At 40.4% G+C, this 21,764-nt stretch overlaps 2 protein-coding genes across 4 annotated transcripts; one reads left to right on the top strand and one right to left on the bottom strand.

The window, feature by feature from the left end:
* Nucleotides 1-2,120: 2,120 nt before the first annotated feature.
* RP9 (RP9 pre-mRNA splicing factor) lies at nucleotides 2,121-12,367 on the top strand. The gene is made up of 6 exons (XM_007431596.4): nucleotides 2,121-2,541; nucleotides 4,269-4,299; nucleotides 4,884-5,013; nucleotides 6,999-7,090; nucleotides 10,552-10,613; nucleotides 10,985-12,367. The coding sequence occupies exons 1-6, from the start codon at nucleotides 2,357-2,359 to the stop codon at nucleotides 11,169-11,171; spliced, it is 687 nt and encodes a 228-aa protein (XP_007431658.1). The 5' UTR covers nucleotides 2,121-2,356; the 3' UTR covers nucleotides 11,172-12,367.
* Nucleotides 12,368-13,098: 731 nt separating this feature from the next.
* LOC103067926 (uncharacterized) lies at nucleotides 13,099-21,175 on the bottom strand. Of its 3 annotated transcripts, none has more exons than XM_088149948.1 (5): nucleotides 20,816-21,175; nucleotides 18,468-20,339; nucleotides 17,514-17,639; nucleotides 16,862-17,017; nucleotides 13,099-14,044 (listed from the first exon to the last, which is right to left on the bottom strand). In XM_088149948.1, exons 2-5 carry the CDS (start codon nucleotides 20,254-20,256, stop codon nucleotides 14,007-14,009), a joined length of 2,109 nt encoding a protein of 702 aa, XP_088006074.1. In that variant the 5' UTR covers nucleotides 20,257-20,339; nucleotides 20,816-21,175; the 3' UTR covers nucleotides 13,099-14,006. The 3 variants fall into 3 exon arrangements, with proteins under 3 accessions (XP_088006074.1, XP_088006073.1, XP_025024586.2); XM_088149947.1 differs by having other exon boundaries at nucleotides 21,017-21,175; XM_025168818.2 differs by having other exon boundaries at nucleotides 18,468-21,175.
* Between the last annotated feature and the right edge of the window lie 589 nt (nucleotides 21,176-21,764).

Genomic DNA, 21,764 nt, shown 5'->3' with positions numbered 1-21,764 from the left:
TGCACCTCCCCAGCTACCTGCACACCTCCTCAGTCCCTGTCCCACCCAGCAGCAGCAACTTACCTGCCTACCAGCCTGCTTCCAAGCTGCCTGGGACTTGCAATTTCCTGCTGGCTTCCCCACTGACATTGGTTGTTGGAAACCAGCAAGAAGTTGCGAGGAGGTGCTCGCTTAATGACCCATGATCCTTGCTTAATGATGGAAACAGGGACTGCAGGGATTGTCATCACTAAGTGATGTGGTCACATGATGTTGCGCTTTATGACTGCATCAATTCGTGATGGGAATTTTGGTCCCAATTGGTGTCATAACTCAAGGACTACCAGTACTGTATTCTCACTGTCACAGGATGCAATCTAAGTTTTTAAAAGCAATTATGCAAATCCCCACATAACTTTAAGATTAGATCAGGGAATTAGAGGCTCAAATCCCCTCAAATGTTATCTTTAATTATTAGCTAAAATTAGTGTTTATCCCAACAGGGCTGTTTCTTCTGATAATGAAGGCTAATGTTCAATCTACGTGGAAGATAGGCATCAGAGAAAAATTGGCTCTGTATGTCTTCTCTTGTGTGACATTATAAAGGATAAGGTATGATCAGGCAAAAAGAGTACTGAGGGAGAGAATTTGAGACCAAGATAGTAGCAAAATATTAGTATGGCATCAAAGCAGCCTCTTGGAGGCTGACTTTCAGTATCATGGTAGCTGACTGTTGCTGATCTCTACAGGTAGTCTTCACTTAATGACTGCCATTTAGTGACCGTTCAAAGTTACAGTGTGCTGAAAAAGTAACTTTACAACCAGTCCTCGCAGTTACAATCACCGCAGCATCCCCATGGTCACATCATTGAGATTCGGGTGCTTCACAACCAGTGGGTGTTTACGGCCATCGCAGTGTCCCTCAGTCATGTGATCACCCAGCTTCCAACAAGCAGTCAATAGAGAAGCTGACAATAAAATCGCAAGTTGCGGTCATGTGATGTCTTGCTTAACAAATGCACAGAAGTGAGGCCATAGGTTGGTCACAGTCATGTGATTTTTCACGTAATGACTGCAGCGCTTAGCAATGGACTTGCCAGTCCCAATTGTGGTTGTTAAGAGAAGACTACCTGTATTCACACTGAGGGGGGCTTATTCTGTTTTCCACTGGAAAATCCCACTTTCCTGCTGGATCTGCTTAGCCTGATGGCAGGCTAAGATAGAGGCTCTGTTATGAGGACATGTCCTCAATGACCAACAAGCAGGCCATCTTAGAGCCAGGAAGAGGGGGCTATAGGGGTGACGGGACTACCGTCCTTCCTTTCCTACAAATGAATTGTTCTCCTTAGTAGACGTGGGGGGAGATTCTGAGGCTGATGAATATCCAATGTGTATTTCCAGTCCTCCCACCTAGGATACAGGCACCTCCCTGGGATTCTGCTAATGACTGATCAAGCCTGGTTTAATCATGTGAATGCAGCTTCTCCCTAAGGCTGGGGAAGATTTAATGAAATTTATGCACTATGGCTCACTATTCTATTAAGCATGAAAAACAGGGTTTTTGTGGGGGGAAAGGTTTCTGGAAAGAGGAGGCGCAGCCTAAAACATAGGCTTAGAATGACATACAGCTAACATCAAATAACCAAGGGAGAGCATTGGAGTTTCCAGCATGTTCTAGTGCCAGTGTAAATTGTAAGCGGAGAAAGGACCGTTGCAAGCCTTTTCTTTTTCCTTCCCTTTTTCTGCAGCATACAAGCACAGTCGTCCTTCTGGCCGCTGCTACGGTGGCCAAAAGAACATAGTTTGATCCCATGCAGGGGGAACCTCAGGGTAAAGCCCTAGCATTGGAAACCGACGTGGGCTCGAGCCCTGGGACAGGCAGAGGGACAAACCAACCCCCCAAAACGAAGAAGACGCCGTGGTGTCTCCTACGCCGGCGGTCGCCTCCGATACCCTTTTCTGCCCAAATCCTGTGCACGTTTCCTGGAAGCCAGCCACCACTGGATCCGACGGTGTAATTATTATATTCAGAGGCGTTAAAGCAGCTTTAACAGGCAACGCTTTCCTCCGATAAAGACATTTTCGATTCCCGCTCACAGCTGCACAGCGGAAAGCAATACGGTAAATGCTCCCCGGTGCCCGGCTTTCCCTTCGGTTCCGCCCGCCGACACAACCGGGAGCAAAGCCGCCGCGACCCCTCGGCTGAGAGCCTGGAGCAGGAGGAGGAGAAGGGGGCGCTGCCTCGAGAGCGGTAGCTCCGCTGGCCGGAGGAAGTGCCTGCTTCCACCTCGACCTGGAAGTGAAAGGAGGCGCCGCTCGAGAGGAGGCTAAGCTCGGCTCGGGGCCCGGTCGCTTCTCGCAGCCCGCGCGTGCGGCCATGTCCCAGGGGAGCAGACGGGAAGAGGCAGGGGCGGGCGGCAGCCTCCGGAGGCACCGGAGCCACAGCGAATCCCTGCCCAGCTGCAGCTCCCAGACGAGTCATAAAGGGCAGGAGCGGAAAGAGCAGAAGAGAAATAAGCGGGTGGTGCAGCACATCCAGCAGATCCAACACCTGGAGTCCTTGTAAGGAGACCCTCTTTCTCGGTGCCTTGAGACGTTTATTTCCTCTTTCCTCCCCCCTGCCCGTTAGAAGCACGCAAACCTATAAGGTAGACGACAGTAGCCTTCCTTAATCTGGTGCGCTACTGCAGCTCCATCATGGTTGTTGAGGAGGTCCCCCTGGGCTGAGAGACAATGTTTGATCGAGGGTTGCTGGCGAGGGTTTTATCCTGGCTCTTTTCATTGACTCCACATCGTGGCTTTCGCCAACCTCCTAATCAAGGATGTCCATCTGTCTGGCAGTTTCTTACCAGAAAGCATGAGATTGAGGTGACCCCCGCCCCCCAAAAAGCTGCAACCGGCAGCCTACCAACACCTTAGTGCTCACCGCTAACTGCCCACTTCTGATCCCCATGAGCTGCAGCCATAGGATAGAACAGCACAGAGAAGTAGCCATTGCTGGATGGTCCAGATAAGCACAACTGAATCATCCAGATCTACAAAGGAAGAGTAAGAATCAAAAAGTCCTGAAGACACCAGACAAAGAAACCTGAAGAGATACCCCCCCACCCCCCAAATACCATAATCATTCACATTCTTACTGTGAATCAACTGTATGCTTGGAGTATTACTCTGGCACCTACTTGAAAGAGTCTCCAAACCAAGAACTGTGTTGAATCAGTACTGTTCATGAGCACTTTAATCCAGATTGGCAACAGTCGCTGTACGCTGTGCTAAGAAATCGTATCACAGTAGTTAATTCTGTACTTTGTGAGATACAGTATATCCTTTTCTCTTCCCTGCCATTCAGCTCATTGGATGATGACTCCACGTTCTAGAATTTTGAGATAAAATGCCGTGCTATCCAGTGTCTTCATACTATGCACACTTTTATGTACTTTTATCATATTTTTTTCTTACTCAGATCACAGTGTTCTATAACAAAAATACCCCTTGTTGGTCTCATTTTGTTGTTTTCTTAGAAAGAAAAGATGGGGTCAAAACTTTTTCTTTAAGCAATTCTGGACCATTTTGTGGATAGAAGTGCTGTGTGCCAGTCAGTTCTGGTCCAGGATGTGTGCAAGTCCTCACATATCAGCTGTTTGCTGCAGTACTGCCATCCTGCTTCTGTTTTACATTTATCCTGTCGAAGTACAGTAGTCATTCAGCCAGGGAATCCTGGCCAGTCTTTCGAGTCTCACACAGGAAACAATAACTTGAAAAATGCCAGATATCCCAAGGCAATGTTGACATAAGAAAAACTTGCAACTTTGTCATTTGTGCCAGTGGGAAGAAACAAACCGTGTTCCTTTTCTCTTGAAGGCAGTTACACTTCCAAAAAGAAAAAGTTATAGGTTTCTGACAGATTGTTGGTGAGAAATAAGGACTGGAAGCTGCCATTTACAACCAAAATTATGAACAGGTTAGAGAGAATTCTGTATGTGGTTGAGGCTACTCTTTTCTTTGCTTCATTAAAGTGCCATGCTATCCAGTGTCTTCATACTATGCACACTTTATCATATTACCTTTATCATATTACACTTTATCATATTACCTTTATCATATTAAAACTTCTTAAATGGACCATTTTTCAAAACTGTTCATTATGGGCTTTATTATTTTCCAAGTGAGGAAAATAAAAAAACACTTTTTTAGAAAGTATACTCCTATTTTTGTGGCAACTAAAAAATCATCATTGCTTAGTAGTTAAAAGAAAATAACTAAAGGTATATTTTCAATCTATTTTTCAGCTATGAGAAACTTCCTCCAGGGCTAATTAAGGTAGGTGGGAGGGCTATAAATAATCTCTTTTTTAAAAAATGCAACAGATATAATGTAAACGTTCAACTAAGTTTTCTGTGTGGTTGTGTGTGCCCTGAGATCCATTTATTTGTACCTACTTAATGGTTAATGCTTGCTTCTGCATCTGAGTTTGAAGTAAAATGCATCCATCAAGTTTCACCTAAAACTTTTCAGTCTAGAAGCCACATCTGATTCTACATTAAGTGAGAGGGTTCAGTTGTGTCTTCACACACACACACATAGTGGCACACAGTATACACGTCCATTCAACAGAGTATTAATGGTATTCAGGATCTTGTTGCAGGTAGGTACTTTTCTGCAACCATTAGGAGCAGAAAAGTAACAATATTCAGATAGGTTGCTAAGGCAGGGAGTTTCATCTCCCTTTCAGCAACTTGTGATAATGATCCGGAGCTGTTCACCAGTCAGCTTCCAGGCAGTATGAACTTCCAGCCATATGTGGCCCATGATTGCAAATTACTGTCCTGTGCCTAGAGAAAAATATCTTTCCCACTTATTTTATCTTTACAGCTTTAGTTGATTTTTTTTTCCTTCCCATGCAGGAAAATGAGACTAAACCAGAGGACTGCATTCCTGATGTACCTGGTAATGAAAATGCACGAGAATTCCTAGCACATGCTCCAACCAAAGGATTATGGATGCCTTTAGGAAAAGAAGTCAAGGTCATGCAATGTAAGTGGAGCAGGCATCTAGACTTTGGAGGTTCTGTAATAAGTCCAACCATAGCTAGAAAGCAGGAGACTTAGGCATGAAAGCCAGCTGGGTGGCTTTGGGCCAGTCACACTCTCTCAGCCCAACTCACCTCACAGGGTGGTTGTTGTGGGGAAAATAGGAGGAGAAAGGAGTACTAGGTATGTTCACCACCTTATAGAAATAAATTTAAAAAATAAAAAATAAAAATAAATAGAAGAGGCTTGGTTGGTGGGAATAGGAGAGAAAACCTTTTCTGTAGCAATGACCTTTTTTTTTCCCGGTGAAGATTGATTAATTTATGCTTTTTGCTATATGATAAATATTTTCATACTGCTCTTTTTTAAAGATTGCAGCTTTAATTCTTGCTATTATCTTCATTTCTAATATGCCCTTTATCAGTGCTTTCATTAATAGAATACCATAAAATATTTACAATATTTTAGGGAAAGGAGAGAATAATGGCAAAGGAATATGCATTGCCAAGCTAGAAGTACTGACTTATAAACTCTATAAATGCTCAGAATGGGCAATCAATTGGTGCAAGCAGATGGATAAGATTGAAGGCTGGAAAGACATAGTGAGGATGCAGCATGGCACATTGATAATCAATAGATCTGTAGTCAAGGAAAGGAGGACAGTTGAAGAAAAACTTCACTGAAGTATCATCTTTGGAAGTTGTTGGGTACTGTGGCCCTCTATGCTGCATGATCCCTATTTGAATTCATGCATGAAAACCAAATCCCATGTGTAAAACATATATACTGAATAAGTTTCTCTTTACATGAGTGACACTGCCAATCCTAGGGAGTAATCCAGTTGAACTCAGTGGGACGTTTGTCTGAGTAGATATGTAGAGGATTATGCTGTGAGCATCAGATTCTATGTTCCGGAATTTCTAAGCACTGCAGGAAATGTGCAGTGCTATCATTAGAAGGGATGGAGATAGAAGTTTGGGTCCTTTAGGTCCTTTTCTAAAATGCTTCTTCTGATTTGAGGGAAATTTTTTGTTTTAAAAGGGTCTCAAGCCTTTGTGGGAAGTTTAATTCAGCTATTTTACTTGCAATTTATTTTTTTTTTAAAAAGCAGAAAAATGTGCTGTTGGTTTTTAATGTTATGGAAATCTGACAACCCAGACACTGGAGCGCATTTCCTCACATAAGAGCTCAGGCCAAAGGCCAACGAGCTGTATCTGTTGCATTCAGGAAACTCGTAAACAAGATGTGACATTGATAAACTTATTTCACTGTTACTCCCAAGCATCGGGTATTTAAGGTATTCCACCTATGATTCCAGAAGCAGGATATAACTATCAAGGCTACATAATAGCTGTGATAGCCTTTTCCATAAATTTGTCCAGCCCCCTTTGAAAGCAATCCAAATTGGTAGCAACCAGCACCTCTGATGGTAGCGAATTCCACAATGTTATTGAATAATTGTATGTTATGGAAAAAAGTACTACTTATTATTTATTATTATCCTTGCAATTAGTTTTAGTGGACAATCCCAAGTTCTGACATTGCGAGAAACATCTCTGTCCATATTTTCCATGCCACGCGTAAATTTGTATTCTTCTATTATACTGCTTATTAGTTGCTTTAACTCTAAAAAGCCCCAATTTCCATAGCCCCTGAATCATTTGGTTATACTCTTCTAGAACTGGGAACCTAATCAAATCAAATCAGTCTTGGGGAAGACTGGTGTTAAGAAACAGAGGTGAGCTAGGTTCTGTAGACCTTCCACATCCAGTCTTCTTGTCCTCAGAAAACAGGAACACAGTGCTGTATAATTACATGAAGACAAACACGCAATTGTTCTTTTTTTTAGAAAAGATCAGCACATTTGAGATAATGCGTGTACAATCTGTGTGTGCGTGTGCATGTGTGTGCATATATATAATTAATTTTTTTAAAAAAATTCTGGGTAGAACAGGATTTTTCAGTGTTAAATTCTCTCTCTCTCTCAAGGCTGGAGATGTAAACGATATGGACACCGAACAGGGGATAAAGAATGTCCTTTCTTCATCAAAGGCAACCAAAAATTGGAACAATTCAGAGTGGTAAGTAAACTGTGACATCATTTCCTCTAAATAATCATCTGAGTAGAATGTTAAATTAAGGCATCTGATTTTTTCCCTAGTATTAATCAGAGATAACGTCAGCATAATTCTGTATAATATTACAATGTTGTACTAATATTAATCTTCCATATAGCACTATCCTAGGATTAAGGTGGAGGTAGTTTCAGCAGAGAATAAATAGATTGGGGTTCATTAATTCCTTCTCTTTGCCAGTTTGCCTCAGCCAATGTTCCACCACTGTATGCTCAGGATCATCTCAAGACACGTTGCATTGGGAAATGAATACTAAACATACAGGTAGCTTGATTTGGACAGAAGTATTATTGAGGTCTGCCCTTCAGCGAATTGCTTGTGCTGTTATTCCCCCTTCCCTTCCTTGCCACCCTTCCCCCCAGCACTTAGGAATATTGTATACCTTGTATCAAAATCCACAAAAGGGACAATGAACATTATTCATCAGGGCTGTGTATGCTTTGAAACAGATTCAGAAGAAGGACTTCAAATCTCATATGAGACAGGACATTTCTGAAAAAAAGTTGGGCTGTTGTATTCAATTGCAGAGAAGTGCAGTGCTTATTTAAGGTCTAAAACACTTTGTCTGAATTAGTTTCAAAGCAAACATAGCCTTATTAATTATGCACCATCCATTTCAATATTCACCCCCAGATTAGCCTATGCAAATACAGTGGGGCAAAAAAGTATTTAGTCAGCCACCAATTGTGCAAGTTCTCCCACTTAAAAAGATGAGAGAGGCCTGTAATTTTCATCATAGGTATACCTCAACTATGAGAGACAAAATGGGGGAAAAAATCCAGAAAATCACATTGTCTGATTTTTAAAGAATTTATTTGCAAATCATGGTGGAAAATAAGTATTTGGTCACCTACAAACAAGCAAGATGTCTGGCTCTCACAGACCTGTAACTACTTCTTTAAGAGGCTCCTCTGTCCTCCACTCGTTACCTGTAGTAATGGCACCTGTTTGACCTTGTTATCAGTATAAAAGACACCTGTCCACAACCTCAAACAGTCACACTCCAAGCTCCACTATGGCCAAGACCAAAGAGCTGTTGAAGGACACCAGAAACAAAATTGTAGACCTGCACTAGGCTGGGAAGACTGAATCTGCAATAGGCAAGGAGCTTGGTGTGAAGAAATCAACTGTGGGACCAATAATTAGAAAATGGAAGACATACAAAACCACTGATAATCTCCCTTGATCTGGAGCTCCATGCAAGATCTCACCCTGTGGGGTCAAAATGATCACAAGAGCGGTGAGCAAAAATCCCAGAACCACGCGGGGGACCTAGTGAATGACCTGCAGAGAGCTGGGACCAAAGTAACAAAGGCTACCATCAGTAACACACTACACTGCCAGGGACTCAAATCCTGCAGTGCCAGATGTGTCCCCCTGCTTAAGCCAGTACATGTCCGGGCCCGTCTGAAGTTTGCTAGAGAGCATTTGGATGATCCAGAAGAGGATTGGGAGAATGTCATATGGTCAGATGAAACCAAAGTAGAATGTTTTGGTCTAAACTCAACTCGTTGTGTTTGGAGGAGAGAGAATGCTGAGTTGCACCCAAAGAACACCATACCTACTGTGAAGCATGGGGGTGGAAACATCATGCTTTGGGGCTGTTTTTCTGCAGAGGGACCAGGACGACTGATCCGTGTAAAGGAAGGAATGAATGGGGCCATGTATCGTGAGATTTTGAGTGAACGCCTCCTTCCATCAGCAAGGGCATTGAAGATGAAACGTGGCTGGGTCTTTCAGCATGACAATGATCCCAAACACACCGCCCGGGCAACAAAGGAGTGGCTTCGTAAGAAGCATTTCAAGGTCCTGGAGTGGCCTAGCCAGTCTCCAGATCTCAACCCCATGGAAAACCTTTGGAGGGAGTTGAAAGTCTGTGTTGCCCAGCGACAGCCCCAAAACATCACTGCTCTAGAGGAGATCTGCATGGAGGAATGGGCCAAAATACCAGCAACAGTGTGTGAAAACCTTGTGAAGACATACAGAAAACGTTTGACCTCTGTCATTGCCAACAAAGGATACGTATATAACGAAGTATTGAGATGAACTTTTGATATTGACCAAATACTTATTTTCTACCATGATTTGCAAATAAATTCTTTAAAAATCAGACAATGTGATTTTCTGGATTTTTTCCCCCATTTTGTCTCTCATAGTTGAGGTATACCTATGATGAAAATTACAGGCCTCTCTCATCCTTTTAAGTGGGAGAACTTGCACAATTGGTGGCTGACTAAATACTTTTTTGCCCCACTGTAAATCCCACCAAGTTTTATACAGATTGTCTTATCTAATTGCCTGGGTAATCACAAGTTATTAGATAAGTGACTATTTGTAAGGTGTTTGGCTATTTATGCATTTAGAATTGATGCACACATTAGAAAGATTCTGTATCCAGTCATTTTGAACTAATTGTAAGCTAGAAAATGCAAGTAAATATTTAAAAATTAACTAATCACGTAAAAACATTGTAACTATTACATTGCTTTGAATTACATTCTAATTTTTTACACCCTTGCATTTCAGTTTTAGCATTTGTAGTTTAAAAGAATTAGGAATAAGGCTGAAAATGGCATATTTGTTTTCCTTTTGGTGGTTCGGTTTATCATATGTGGGATATGGTGGTTTAAGCTCTGACTCCAAAACAGGATTTCAAAGAAGGATGGGTGCAATTGTATAACAGGAAATTGGTTTAACAAACTGTTAATGCATTTAAAAGATACAGGGTATGAATTTATCAAACTGAAAATTTTTTCTTGAACTAACCCTTTGATTGGGAGAAATAAAGCTGATTCACAAGTTAGAAGTTAAACATAGATTTATTCCTTACACTGATATTGATTCTTCTCTGTCAACCTGTACACAGCAAAAGAGTGTAGAGATAAAACAGTCACTGCATGGGGACAGTCTTCAAAAATAGGCTGACAAAATTTTTGCTTGTGTCCCTAGGTTGGTGGGGTGGGCGTTGCAGACAGCCTTGGCTAGCAAACTATACCATGCTATTTTGAGATCTCCAGAATTTCTGCAAAAGTTGCCACTGAAGATTTGGTCATGTAGTTTGCCATCAAAATTTGGGTGAGTGGGGTCAGAATTTTTAATGTGTCCTCACCTTTGTTAATGTTTGTTAGAGTTGTACCCCACCCACCGCACCTTACATGGAATTTAAGTGACAACCTTGGCTAGGAAAAAGGTTGCCACTCTTGTGTAGGAAATGCCACGTGTTTTCTGTGCAGAAATGGTGTAGACTAACCTTCCAAATCTGGTGCCCTTCAGATATATTTGGATTCCAAACCCCAGAATTCTCAAGGGAATTTCAGTCCAACTCCATCTGGAGGGCATCACACTGAGAATTTAAAAACTTGTAAGCAATTATTTGGTTGGACATGAAGCTTTCTTTTCTCTCTAAGGCACATGAAGACCCCATGTATGATATAATAAGAGAAAATAAACGTTATGAAAAGGATATGAGGTAAGCTTAGATCTCTTTTAAACAATTATGATGATGAAAGTGATGATACCAATCTTCATAATTTTCCAAATATTTTATAATCATTACAAGAAAAATCAGTAATATAGTCCCCAGGTTTGAAGTTGAGACATGGTGACTTGTCAGGAGACAGAATGCCCTGTGAGATGTGAATCAGGAAAATTGCCAGCCATTTGTTATGACAACCACTGCATTTCACACACTGTCTGGAAAAAACAGTGACTTCTTAATTATAAAGAACCCCTTTTACTTTAATGTAATAGTTCCAAAGTTTCTGTTTTAATGTGGGTATCCAAGAGAAATGAAACCTGTCCAAGCAAATATTATTTGACATTGTCTGTTTATGCACTTAGGATAGAACAGTTGAAGCGGTTGCTGGAAGACTCCACATCAGATGAAGAGAGCAGCAGTGACAGTTCCAGTTCCTCAGAAAGTCAGGAGAAACGCAAGAAGAAGAAAAAGAAAAAAGAAAAGAAGAAGAAAAAGAAAAAGAGAAAACACCGATCTTCTAAATCGAGCAAGAAGCCTGAATCAGATTGAGGAGATGGCTGCTTTTATGTCAATGAGTTGTAAAGGATCCAAAGAATATTCCTTCATTTCTGTTCTACCTGCAGTTTGCATGCTCTACCTTTCTTACATTTGAAAACAACAACAACAAAACCAAGACAGGTTATTTACTGTACGAGCTGCTGCTAAGAAAAACTGCTTCTGGAGTACGCACCGACACATGCTTGAGTGCATGCACACTGACTCTTCCTTTTAGCTATTTTTGTGACAGGTCCCTCTGCCGTTTTTTAGCCAGCTAAGACTTTAACAATCAATCAATGTAAGAAAGGGGAAGCTGCCGATGGGGAAGTTCCAAAAATAACTCCTGAGATATACACAAATATCTTTTCATCAAAGCCTAGGAGCCTTTAGTGAAAAGGATTCCTTTAGTGGCATGTCACCAGAGTGTCTGTGGTATGGCAGAAGGCCCAGCCTTCACTGAAAGAAGCTTAATGGATAATATGCAGAGGCAAATGAAGAATTACAAAGGGGCTTGGTGTGGGCTTCACTCTTAACTGCCTGCAGCTGAACTTCTGCTCTAAAAAGTGGCTTTGTACAAAGGGATGAAGCACAATCACAACTATCGTCATCTACCACAATACAAGAGTACGCTTTATGAATTAAGTTATTTTCAGATATTCTTTATGGTAAAGCTGCACAATTTATCATCCATCTTCCAGCTACATCTGACACAGCAGGAAGGGCTCCACAGACTTCTATAAGACTGGAAATGAAGTCTAAGGAGTTGTAAATCAACCTACAGGGGTGAAGGGCTGCATTAAGCTTTACAGATCAGAGATTTGGAGGTGTGGTTTAAATCTCCCAGGCCATGCAAATTCCTGATAGTCATTAGTTTAGAGCACACCATCCATGATATACAATATGGGCATGGAAACCTGACAAACTATTTCTTCGAATGGGCAAAGTGATGTACATCGGGATCCGCAGTGGCACCCTCTTTAAGCAGTAACACCACAGCAGAATGCTTTTATCATAGCCATGTGCTTTGTGTTGGCCTTGACATAATGGAAAGCTAGATTGTGATTTCAGTTTGGTTCCTGGGACTCCCATTTTACTAATAACGAAGCACACTTAAACAGAAAGTCCTCTATCTTGTTTTTTAATATTCACTTCCCTACCAACTCCTAGAAAAATGCTTAAAAAATTAAAAACATTTTCTGTCATGTAAACGTGCATGTTGTGTCATTTGGGATAGTGGAGAAAATCCAGGAAGTAGTTATAACTGATTACATTATTATGCCACTCTAAGTTTGATTTCTTATAGGTAGAAAAAAAATATTGGAAGAATAGGTGCATTAATAGTGGCATATTTAGTTTGCCCAATAAGAGTTGCTTATTCATCTGTACTAACTTTGACTGAATTGAAAAGCAAGAACTGAAGTTTTGGACCAAAATCCTAGACAGTTCTGAAGTGGAGCAGAGAAAAACATTTATGTTGCATCAGCACTTTGTCATATCAAAGTTGTAACATGCTAGTTCATTTAGATGACTGGTTGCAACATCAATTTTAAAATACCTATGGCTTCATCTACATCTCATCTCTTCCCATTTATCAAGGACTGCGGGCTTAATCATCTTTGAAAGCAAAGGGCTGCTAGGGAGTTAAAAGCATCTTATTTCCAGTAACTCTGTAATACCAGGGGTTAACTGGATAACTTGAATCATTATCCTGCTAAATTAACTCATCCCAACACCTCCAGTTTATCAGTTTATGATGTAGCATCTTCCATAAGCAGCGCTAGTTGGAATCGCTCTGGGGGTGAAGGTGTGGAAATGGAATGAATCAAATTCAAGACTTCCTATTCTGTTGTTGGTTGCTGACTCAGCAATAGTGAAGGCTCTGTGCTCTTTTAAGCATGAAGAATGTACAGTACAACTCCATGTAAGAAAAGAAAACACACTGAGATGTTCATCCATGGTATAGCCTAAGGATGCATAACTTCCGTTAGTCTGAGAACTATAATTCCAGAAGCATGTGTACTCTGGGCAAATACTAGATTGTATCCAATATAAAGTTAATTAAACAATACATTTTATGAGATTTCTTCCTATTTAATCAATTTCCCTTGCTGTCATGTTAAAAATTACAATTTAAAGGCAACTTAGAGGAACTCTGAGGCTACATCCAAAATCTACAGGGTTTGCAGGATGGTTTATGCAACTATGATGTGAGCCGTATTTATGTAGTCTACAGTTTCTCTTATCTACCAAATTACCTTGGTGTCCCTTTATATATCACTGCAGGAGCAAGTAGGGAGCACTGTTTGCCAAAACTTCCATACTGTGTAAAAAAAAAAAAAAAAAATCCAGGGCTGTGTTTGCAGGACACACTGAATCAGAAACTAGCCAATCACATTTTCACCTCACATCTTATATGAACCAGTGTTCTGGTTCATCATGTTGTCAAACCCCATCATGCTGGATCAGTCAGGAAAACAATGATTAAGTTAGTCATGAATTGCTATATTGCACAAGCACAGCCTAGAGGAAAAGTTAATGCTTCTCAGACTAAGATGTGGTTGTCGTAGACATTCATTCCTTATTTCAAAGTTGATGCTTTATCTGTTTGAGAATAACTTTTACATTAGAGATTATTCACACATCCTGTTAGTGCAACTTCAACTTTATTTAAATATTGTGTTATTTATATTGTGTTTTTATTTGTGTGTCCATGTTTTTAGACATTTTGCAGTGTGAACTCAAGAATCCTTGAGTGCAACTTAAACTGATTTGCTTCCAAAAGAAAATATTTATGATTTCTTTGTATGATACAAGCAAATATTTGCACTTCCACAATTCTGATTATCATTATCTTCTTTTATAGAGAGATTTCTTTGCTTCACGTCCTGCACAAAAGGTAGACAAGATATTAGACCACATAGTTGCTCTCTAAAAGTAGGGCAGCCTTCTCCAATCTGAAACCATTGGACTTTAACTGTCTGACATCCATTGATATATCCAACCTGGTTTCATCAATAAGTCTTATGGGCAATATGCAGGGCTGTTGAGAATAACCATATGCAAACTTGTCTGTCAAGTTGTAAAGCTACAGTGGGGCAAAAAAGTATTTAGTCAGCCACCAATTGTGCAAGTTCTCCCACTTAAAAAGATGAGAGAGGCCTGTAATGTTCATCATAGGTATACCTCAACTATGAGAGACAAAATGGGGGAAAAAATCCAGAAGATCACATTGTCTGATTTTTAAAGAATTTATTTGCAAATCATGGTGGAAAATAAGTATTTGGTCAATATCAAAAGTTCATCTCAATACTTTGTTATATATCCTTTGTTGGCAATGACAGAGGTCAAACATTTTCTGTAAGTCTTCACAAGGTTTTCACACAGTGTTGCTGGTATTTTGGCCCATTCCTCCATGCAGATCTCCTCTAGAGAAGTGATGTTTTGGGGCTGTCGCTGGGCAACACAGACTTTCAACTCCCTCCAAAGGTTTTCCATGGGGTTGAGATCTGGAGACTGGCTAGGCCACTCCAGGACCTTGAAATGCTTCTTACGAAGCCACTACTTCGTTGCCCGGGCAGTGTGTTTGGGATCATTGTCATGCTGAAAGACCCAGCCACGTTTCATCTTCAATGCCCTTGCTGATGGAAGGAGGCGTTCACTCAAAATCTCACGATACATGGCCCCATTCATTCCTTCCTTTACACGGATCAGTCGTCCTGGTCCCTCTGCAGAAAAACAGCCCCAAAGCATGATGTTTCCACCCCCATGCTTCACAGTAGGTATGGTGTTCTTTGGGTGCAACTCAGCATTCTCTCTCCTCCAAACACAACGAGTTGAGTTTAGACCAAAACATTCTACTTTGGTTTCATCTGACCATATGACATTCTCCCAATCCTCTTCTGGATCATCCAAATGCTCTCTAGCAAACTTCAGACGGGCCCGGACATGTACTGGCTTAAGCAGGGGGACACATCTGGCACTGCAGGATTTGAGTCCCTGGCAGTGTAGTGTGTTACTGATGGTAGCCTTTGTTACTTTGGTCCCAGCTCTCTGCAGGTCATTCACTAGGTCCCCCCGCGTGGTTCTGGGATTTTTGCTCACCGCTCTTGTGATCATTTTGACCCCACAGGGTGAGATCTTGCATGGAGCTCCAGATCAAGGGAGATTATCAGTGGTTTTGTATGTCTTCCATTTTCTAATTATTGGTCCCACAGTTGATTTCTTCACACCAAGCTCCTTGCCTATTGCAGATTCAGTCTTCCCAGCCTAGTGCAGGTCTACAATTTTGTTTCTGGTGTCCTTCAACAGCTCTTTGGTCTTGGCCATAGTGGAGCTTGGAGTGTGACTGTTTGAGGTTGTGGACAGGTGTCTTTTATACTGATAACAAGGTCAAACAGGTGCCATTACTACAGGTAACGAGTGGAGGACAGAGGAGCCTCTTAAAGAAGTAGTTACAGGTCTGTGAGAGCCAGACATCTTGCTTGTTTGTAGGTAACCAAATACTTATTTTCCACCATGATTTGCAAATAAATTCTTTAAAAATCAGACAATGTGATTTTCTGGATTTTTTTCCCCATTTTGTCTCTCATAGTTGAGGTATACCTATGATGAAAATTACAGGCCTCTCTCATCTTTTTAAGTGGGAGAACTTGCACAATTGGTGGCTGACTAAATACCTTTTTGCCCCACTGTACAAACCATTACAGCCTAACTGTCCATTATGAAGGAACATCTTAACTAGAAGATGTTCTATCATCTAACAGAATAAGAAAACAGTTCAAATATTTAAAATATATACGTGGCATAGGCCTACCATAAGGTGGTTATATCACTATATAAGAAAAAGCCCTTTATAAGCAACAAACACTACCCAGCTACTGAAAATTAGGACATCTCAGGACCTAAATAAGTTGGGATTCTCTTAAGATTTTTTGTTTAAGTGTGGGGAATTCAAACCTATAACTTGCATCCTAGGGTGATTTGTCTGAGTTCGTTTACATACCTTTCTGTATCACATCTGAATTGGCACTAAATGTAGATATTGGGGCAATGCACAGCATCACATGCCAGTCAGCATAACCACCCAGTAAAACGTGTGCCAAAGATACGAGCATCCTGACCATACCTTAGGGAAGACCCACTTAGACCTTCAATCACAAACCTTGTTAACACTTGTTGCAATATAACAGTCCATGTTGGGGAGAGTACAGCAGGCATGCAGCCAGTTACCATATAAAAAAGTCAGATTTTCCAGGAAATTAGTCTAAGGATAAACGTTAATTTAGAACAGGAATCTCCCATGGCACTTCAGCTGAGCCTAACCATCAGTCCATCAGTCTGCTTATATTCTTTATACAACTTGTCCTTCCTTGGCAGGCCTGAGCTAGGCATTCAGGTATCTATGTAGTCAATACAAATTCAGCATTTGATATTTTTGGTGGTAGTTATCATCTACGTTTTTATTATAAGCTTCTTTTCAAAGATGACCCGGGAACATCCTATGCAGAGAAAGCTTCCATTATGTTTTCCAGCCCTGTGAACCCATAGTTTTCATTTGTAGTGTTAATTATAAGATGTCTATGTGCTAAATATTATTGGACTTCTATATACCACTCAGTCTTATTATAGACACAACTTGGACGTTGAATTTTCAAGCAAGAGGCTCTCTATTACTAGAGAATTCACTGGCATAGTGCACTTACCCTTGTGATGCGTAGTTCTAGGCTTCTCCCATTCTTCAACTGTATCACACCTTGTGTCTCTGCGTTTATGTGGAGGTTTACGCACCCCTTTCTTCTTTGGCCAGTCCACATACACCTTGTCAGACGCAAAAGGGAATACTTCTGCATTTGAGATACCTGTTGTAAAGACAATCATTTTATTCAATCTGTGCCTAAAGTTTAATTCCTTCTACTGTTTCCCACTTTTCTGTAAGTTACTTTGCTTGCAAGGGCACCCTTACCACACCTCATTCTTTACGAATGGTGTTGCAAATTCACTATACAACGTAGTAGATATTTTCCCAGAATAAAGTATGGGCAAATATGTGCTTCATATGCACTAGCAGCTGGAGAATTATGACTGGCTGAGGATCCCAACTGAGTTTTACCTGTTATCCTAAATCCACATTTGCTGTGAATAGCATTGGAACTGCTTTTATGTGCAATACCTCTGCATTCAAACTACCTTGCTTATTTTGCGTGCACAAGTTACCACTTGGCTATTATGATTCCCTCCCTTGGAGAACAAAAGAAGTGTGAAATTAATTGCCACTGGGCTAAAGAAAATTAGTTGAGGTCATGTTAATAGATGAATATAGTACATTTTTTAAAATTTAAACAATAAAGACTGTACCTTTCTCTCTACTTTTAGCAGTAGGCGAGAGACCACCATGCATTAGGCTAGCAAACTTGGGTCTAGCACCACTCTTCATCCAGTATTCATCAGCTCCAACCCTTCTATTTTCCTCTTGTAACCTTCCTGACCAAGATATATGAAGCAGAAGTTCAGTTCTTTGCTACGCATCCGCTTAGTAATTGATAAAACAAATTAACTCAACAATCCTAATTGAATTAATTCCATTCCAATTTGTCCATTGATTGAACTCCAGAGTATGAATATATTCATGTATACACATAAGTCAGGAGGGATACTAATATGGACTATGCTACTTTCAACTCTTCATCAAGAAACATGCTTTTCATTTAGACTGAAGTCACTCAATATTCCATCATTTTTGAAATTCAACGAAGCTGGTTTGTGAATTGTGTATAAGAATTTCAAAGCAAGAGGTACATATGAGGAGGCAGAGAAAGAATTTGAAGTATGTTCCAAATAACAGCTTTTCAGAGGGATGAGCATTCAAGTAGCTATGTACAAAGTTCTTACATATATAGCTTATTAAAAAGAACAACACAAAAACAATATATCTTCCCCTTCTGCTCCTTGACTTAAAAAGACCAACTATACATGAGCAAATGAACACAGTCATAGAAGTTTTCCAAAACAATGGGTTGACACCTGTTTCAGTTTTCTATTTACCTGTAATGTGAGAATGACCTCGGAAGATGGGGGAAGAGATGCTGCCTATGGAATGATCAGATAAAAGGGGAGGGAGCCCACAACTGAGTAACAGGCAGAGAAAGAAACTTAGGAAGGACCCCCGTAACTAATCAGGTGGTAAAAAGGGATGGCAGGAGAGTTGTACTTTCAGACTTGCAAGATTCAGTTAATATAACCTAACAATAAAGTAGAATTACCTCATGTAGTTGTGTTTCCTGCTGGTTTACCTGGAAGGGCTGACATTACCTGAGCATTTCTGTGGATTTCTTCTGTGTTCAAGTAATTCTAGCTGTTGGGCTGTAGGTCTCATCAAGCGGAAGTTATAATCACCACAGAGATCTTCATCTTGCTCCTGCTCCTTCTTCAGTTTAGTAGACAACCCAGACATTTTTATTTTCTCTTGTACAGGCCAGTTAATTACATGTGCTGGCATTGCATTTTTAGGGATTCTCCAAAATACTTGCTGGGCAGTCTGTCGGCCCAGTCCACTTTTGCCTGAGTTCAGGATTCCATATGGAATAGCTTCTTGAACAAAGTAATCCTCTTCATTTTCTTCTTCCTCATCCTCCTCTGGTTCCTTTACCCAATAATCTTCAGAGTCATCAGCATCTGATGGAGACAAACTCTTGGTTGCTTTTTTCTTGAGACAGTAGAGATGCTTGCTACTGGAAGATCTCGGAAGAATGCCCAACTTTCTGATTCGGCTAGAAATCTCTTTAGCCTTGGCTCTTGAACCACTCTTGAGATTCTGACTGTAACCAGTAGTAGCCTGCTCAATCCCCATCACTTCCTCATCTTCATTGAGGGAGCCCCCACTTCTTATTTTCTCTCTTCCCAAGCCATCAGTGTTTTTCTTAAAGGTACATAAACCCTTCTGAAGCAGGTAGTCTGGGGCTAAGACAGACACTGATGTGTTGTCAATTGATGACCCTTCTTCAATAGAAGACATCTCATCAGATGTAATACTAAGCACACTTGGGCGCTTTCTTCGGGAAAGATATTTATCATAGTTATAGTTTGCATCCATGTTCTCCAAACAAGCCAACCAGCTCTCAGAAGGAAGATATTTTTCAGACTCATCACACCATAAGCTTTTCTCTGAAGTAGTCCAGTTTTCATTGTTCACATCATTATATTCACTTAACTTCTGAGAGAAATATGAATCATTTGTTATCTCCATGCCAGAGGGAAATAATTCCCGTTGTCGAACAAGGTTTGAAACTTCTTGTGGAACTTTTGAACCACCTAATCTTTTAAAGCCAGAAGATATTTTGGACATCAGTACATCTTGCCTTGTCCCTGGCTGATCAGGCCCAGTTGGTTCAGCCAGTTGCACTGTTCTAACTTCATCCAATGGACTCTTTGTTCTACAGTTTATAACTCCTTGTTTTTCTGAATCCTGATTTTCTTTACATTGAGGCTGTTTCTCCTGCATGTCCTCAGGAGCCTTTTGCTCCTCTGAAAATGAAATACTTGGTAGCAATTCTCCTTGTTCACAAGGCCCATATACAACTCCTTCACAAGAGCTCAGAGCAAACATATCCCTTTGCATTACATTCTTTGGGACTTGTTTCTTTGCCACATCATAGAGAGGGATTGTTTCTTTGAAAGACTTCCATAGCTGAATGGCAGGAGCACCATCATTTGCATATTCTATTCTAACTTCCTCTTTCTCAAAGGCATAGCCTGCTGGGGGAAGACTTCGAAATGCTACAGGACCTGAAGAATTCTTGGCAAAGTCCCTGTCTGACACAGCAGCAGATATAGTTCTATCTTGCTTTTCTAATGAGTTTTCAGTTCCTTTAGCAGTATCAGATAGGATACAAGCCATATTTCCAGCATCACAGCCTTTTGTTTCTGTATCTTGATCCAGATGTATTTTTGCTTTACTTTCAGATTGTCTAAGATCAGTTTGAGTTTCTTTGGTCTCTGTTCGTTTCCCTGGGCTATAGTGCCTGAACCGTGTGGCTTGATAAAACATGGGTGAGGGTGGATGACCATTAAAATAAGGTCTTCTATTAACTCTCATATGCATGGGAGGCTGTGGAACTAAATATCCAGGATACTCATGGAGAGGAACTGAATAAAATGGGAAATATGGGTTGCCACTTCTTAAGCCTGAGAACAAACCCAAAATACAGTTATGACATTGGCTTGTAATTATCAGATCTTCAGCAAGGCTAAACATGCCATCAACTAATCTAGAATATTCAATAAAGACCCACAAAATGTAAAATGTATGGATCTATGCTGATTCAGCAGCATCACCAGACTGCCCTATATCTTCCTAGGTATCCTATAAAGAATCAGTGCATTCATAGAAATTTCTTCCACAGCATAAAACAGTTCAGAAAACAATAAGGATGTCTTAAGACATGGTACCACAGCACTGCCTCACTGTACTATCATGCACAACCATAGTAAAACAAGATGACCAAACCACAAAGATTCCATATTGATTTTTTTATAAACATATTATGCACAATAGACTTGCTTCCCAAGTTGTTCTTACAGCATAAGCAAGCTGTTTTCTAGTATCCAACAGACTAATAGCTCCTTGCCTTTGGAAATATTATCTCACACTATTTACTTACTTTTGTCCAAGGTTAGAGTTACATCCAGCTCAGCAAGGCAGTGAGATGTGAAAACCTGGAGTACTACATGCAAAATTCAGTGCAGCTCAATGACTATTACTGGAAAAGTTTATAATTTACAGTTAAAGGAGGCTGATAGCTTTGTGTGATTTGGGAAGTAGACAAACATAGAAGGCAGAAGATTTGTATGGTTGACAATACCTTTTGCTGGTAATTAGATTTGTTGTACTCACTGCCCTTGACAGATATTGAAAAACAGGACTAGTATTTGTATGGAGATTCCCATGAAATTCCAGAGCTGTAGGCCAGACTGGGAAGGGTAAAAAAAAAAACCAGAAGGCAGCAATGGCAAACCACTTCTGCACTGCTGCCAAAAAAACTACATGGGCATATCTGTGAAGTTGCCAGGAGCTGCGTATGACTTGAAGGAGACTCTATTTTTATATTCATCTCTAACTGCAATAACAAGTAGACCCTAGTCACATTTCTTTGGAAGCATGCCTCATTGCTGTCAATGGAACCATTTATATCCAAACAAGCTAAAGATTGCAAGCTAATTAAATGCACTTGAAATAAATTGTATTTAAATCAATTATACTAAATAAAGCTATGCTTTTCCCCTAGGAGCAAGCAAGCAGAGGTTATGTAAGTGAGGGATTTCCTGTTCCTTGCTATATGTTCTGAAAGTTTCATCCACTGAAAATTCAGATATCATACAGCTGTTGAGCAGGGCTACAAGTGAAGGGAATTATGCAGAACCTATTAAGATATTGATAACTAGTTAGAATACTACTAACTAACATTAGAACTATAATCCCATTCTGAATATTAATAGTAACATTCGGGACAGATTACCCTGTGATTCAATCCATATGTATTTATATTTTGCTATTATAGAAAATCATGAGTTTTAAAGCCAACAACATTTGAAAAGAATGTTTAACAGATT

This window comes from Python bivittatus, unplaced genomic scaffold (genome assembly GCF_059951505.1).
Source record: "Python bivittatus isolate LINGU-HERP-01145 unplaced genomic scaffold, Pbiv_v1 ctg000610_np1212, whole genome shotgun sequence".
In the NCBI taxonomy this organism is placed as follows: Eukaryota; Metazoa; Chordata; class Lepidosauria; order Squamata; family Pythonidae; genus Python; species Python bivittatus.
This window is presented reverse-complemented; position numbering and strand designations above follow the sequence as displayed.

Coding starts and splice junctions, on each gene's coding strand:
- RP9 (XM_007431596.4), top strand. CDS start 2,357: ATGTCCCAGGGGAGCAGACGGGAAGAGGCAGGGGCGGGCGGCAGCCTC. Junction 4,300..4,883: donor TTCCTCCAGGGCTAATTAAG/GTAGGTGGGAGG, acceptor CTTCCCATGCAG/GAAAATGAGACTAAACCAGA. Junction 10,614..10,984: donor CGTTATGAAAAGGATATGAG/GTAAGCTTAGAT, acceptor TTATGCACTTAG/GATAGAACAGTTGAAGCGGT.
- LOC103067926 (XM_025168818.2), bottom strand. CDS start 20,409: ATGTTTAGCCTTGCTGAAGATCTGATAATTACAAGCCAATGTCATAAC. Junction 17,640..18,467: donor AAATCCACAGAAATGCTCAG/GTAATGTCAGCC, acceptor TATCTTGGTCAG/GAAGGTTACAAGAGGAAAAT. Junction 17,018..17,513: donor TGCTAAAAGTAGAGAGAAAG/GTACAGTCTTTA, acceptor TCTTTACAACAG/GTATCTCAAATGCAGAAGTA.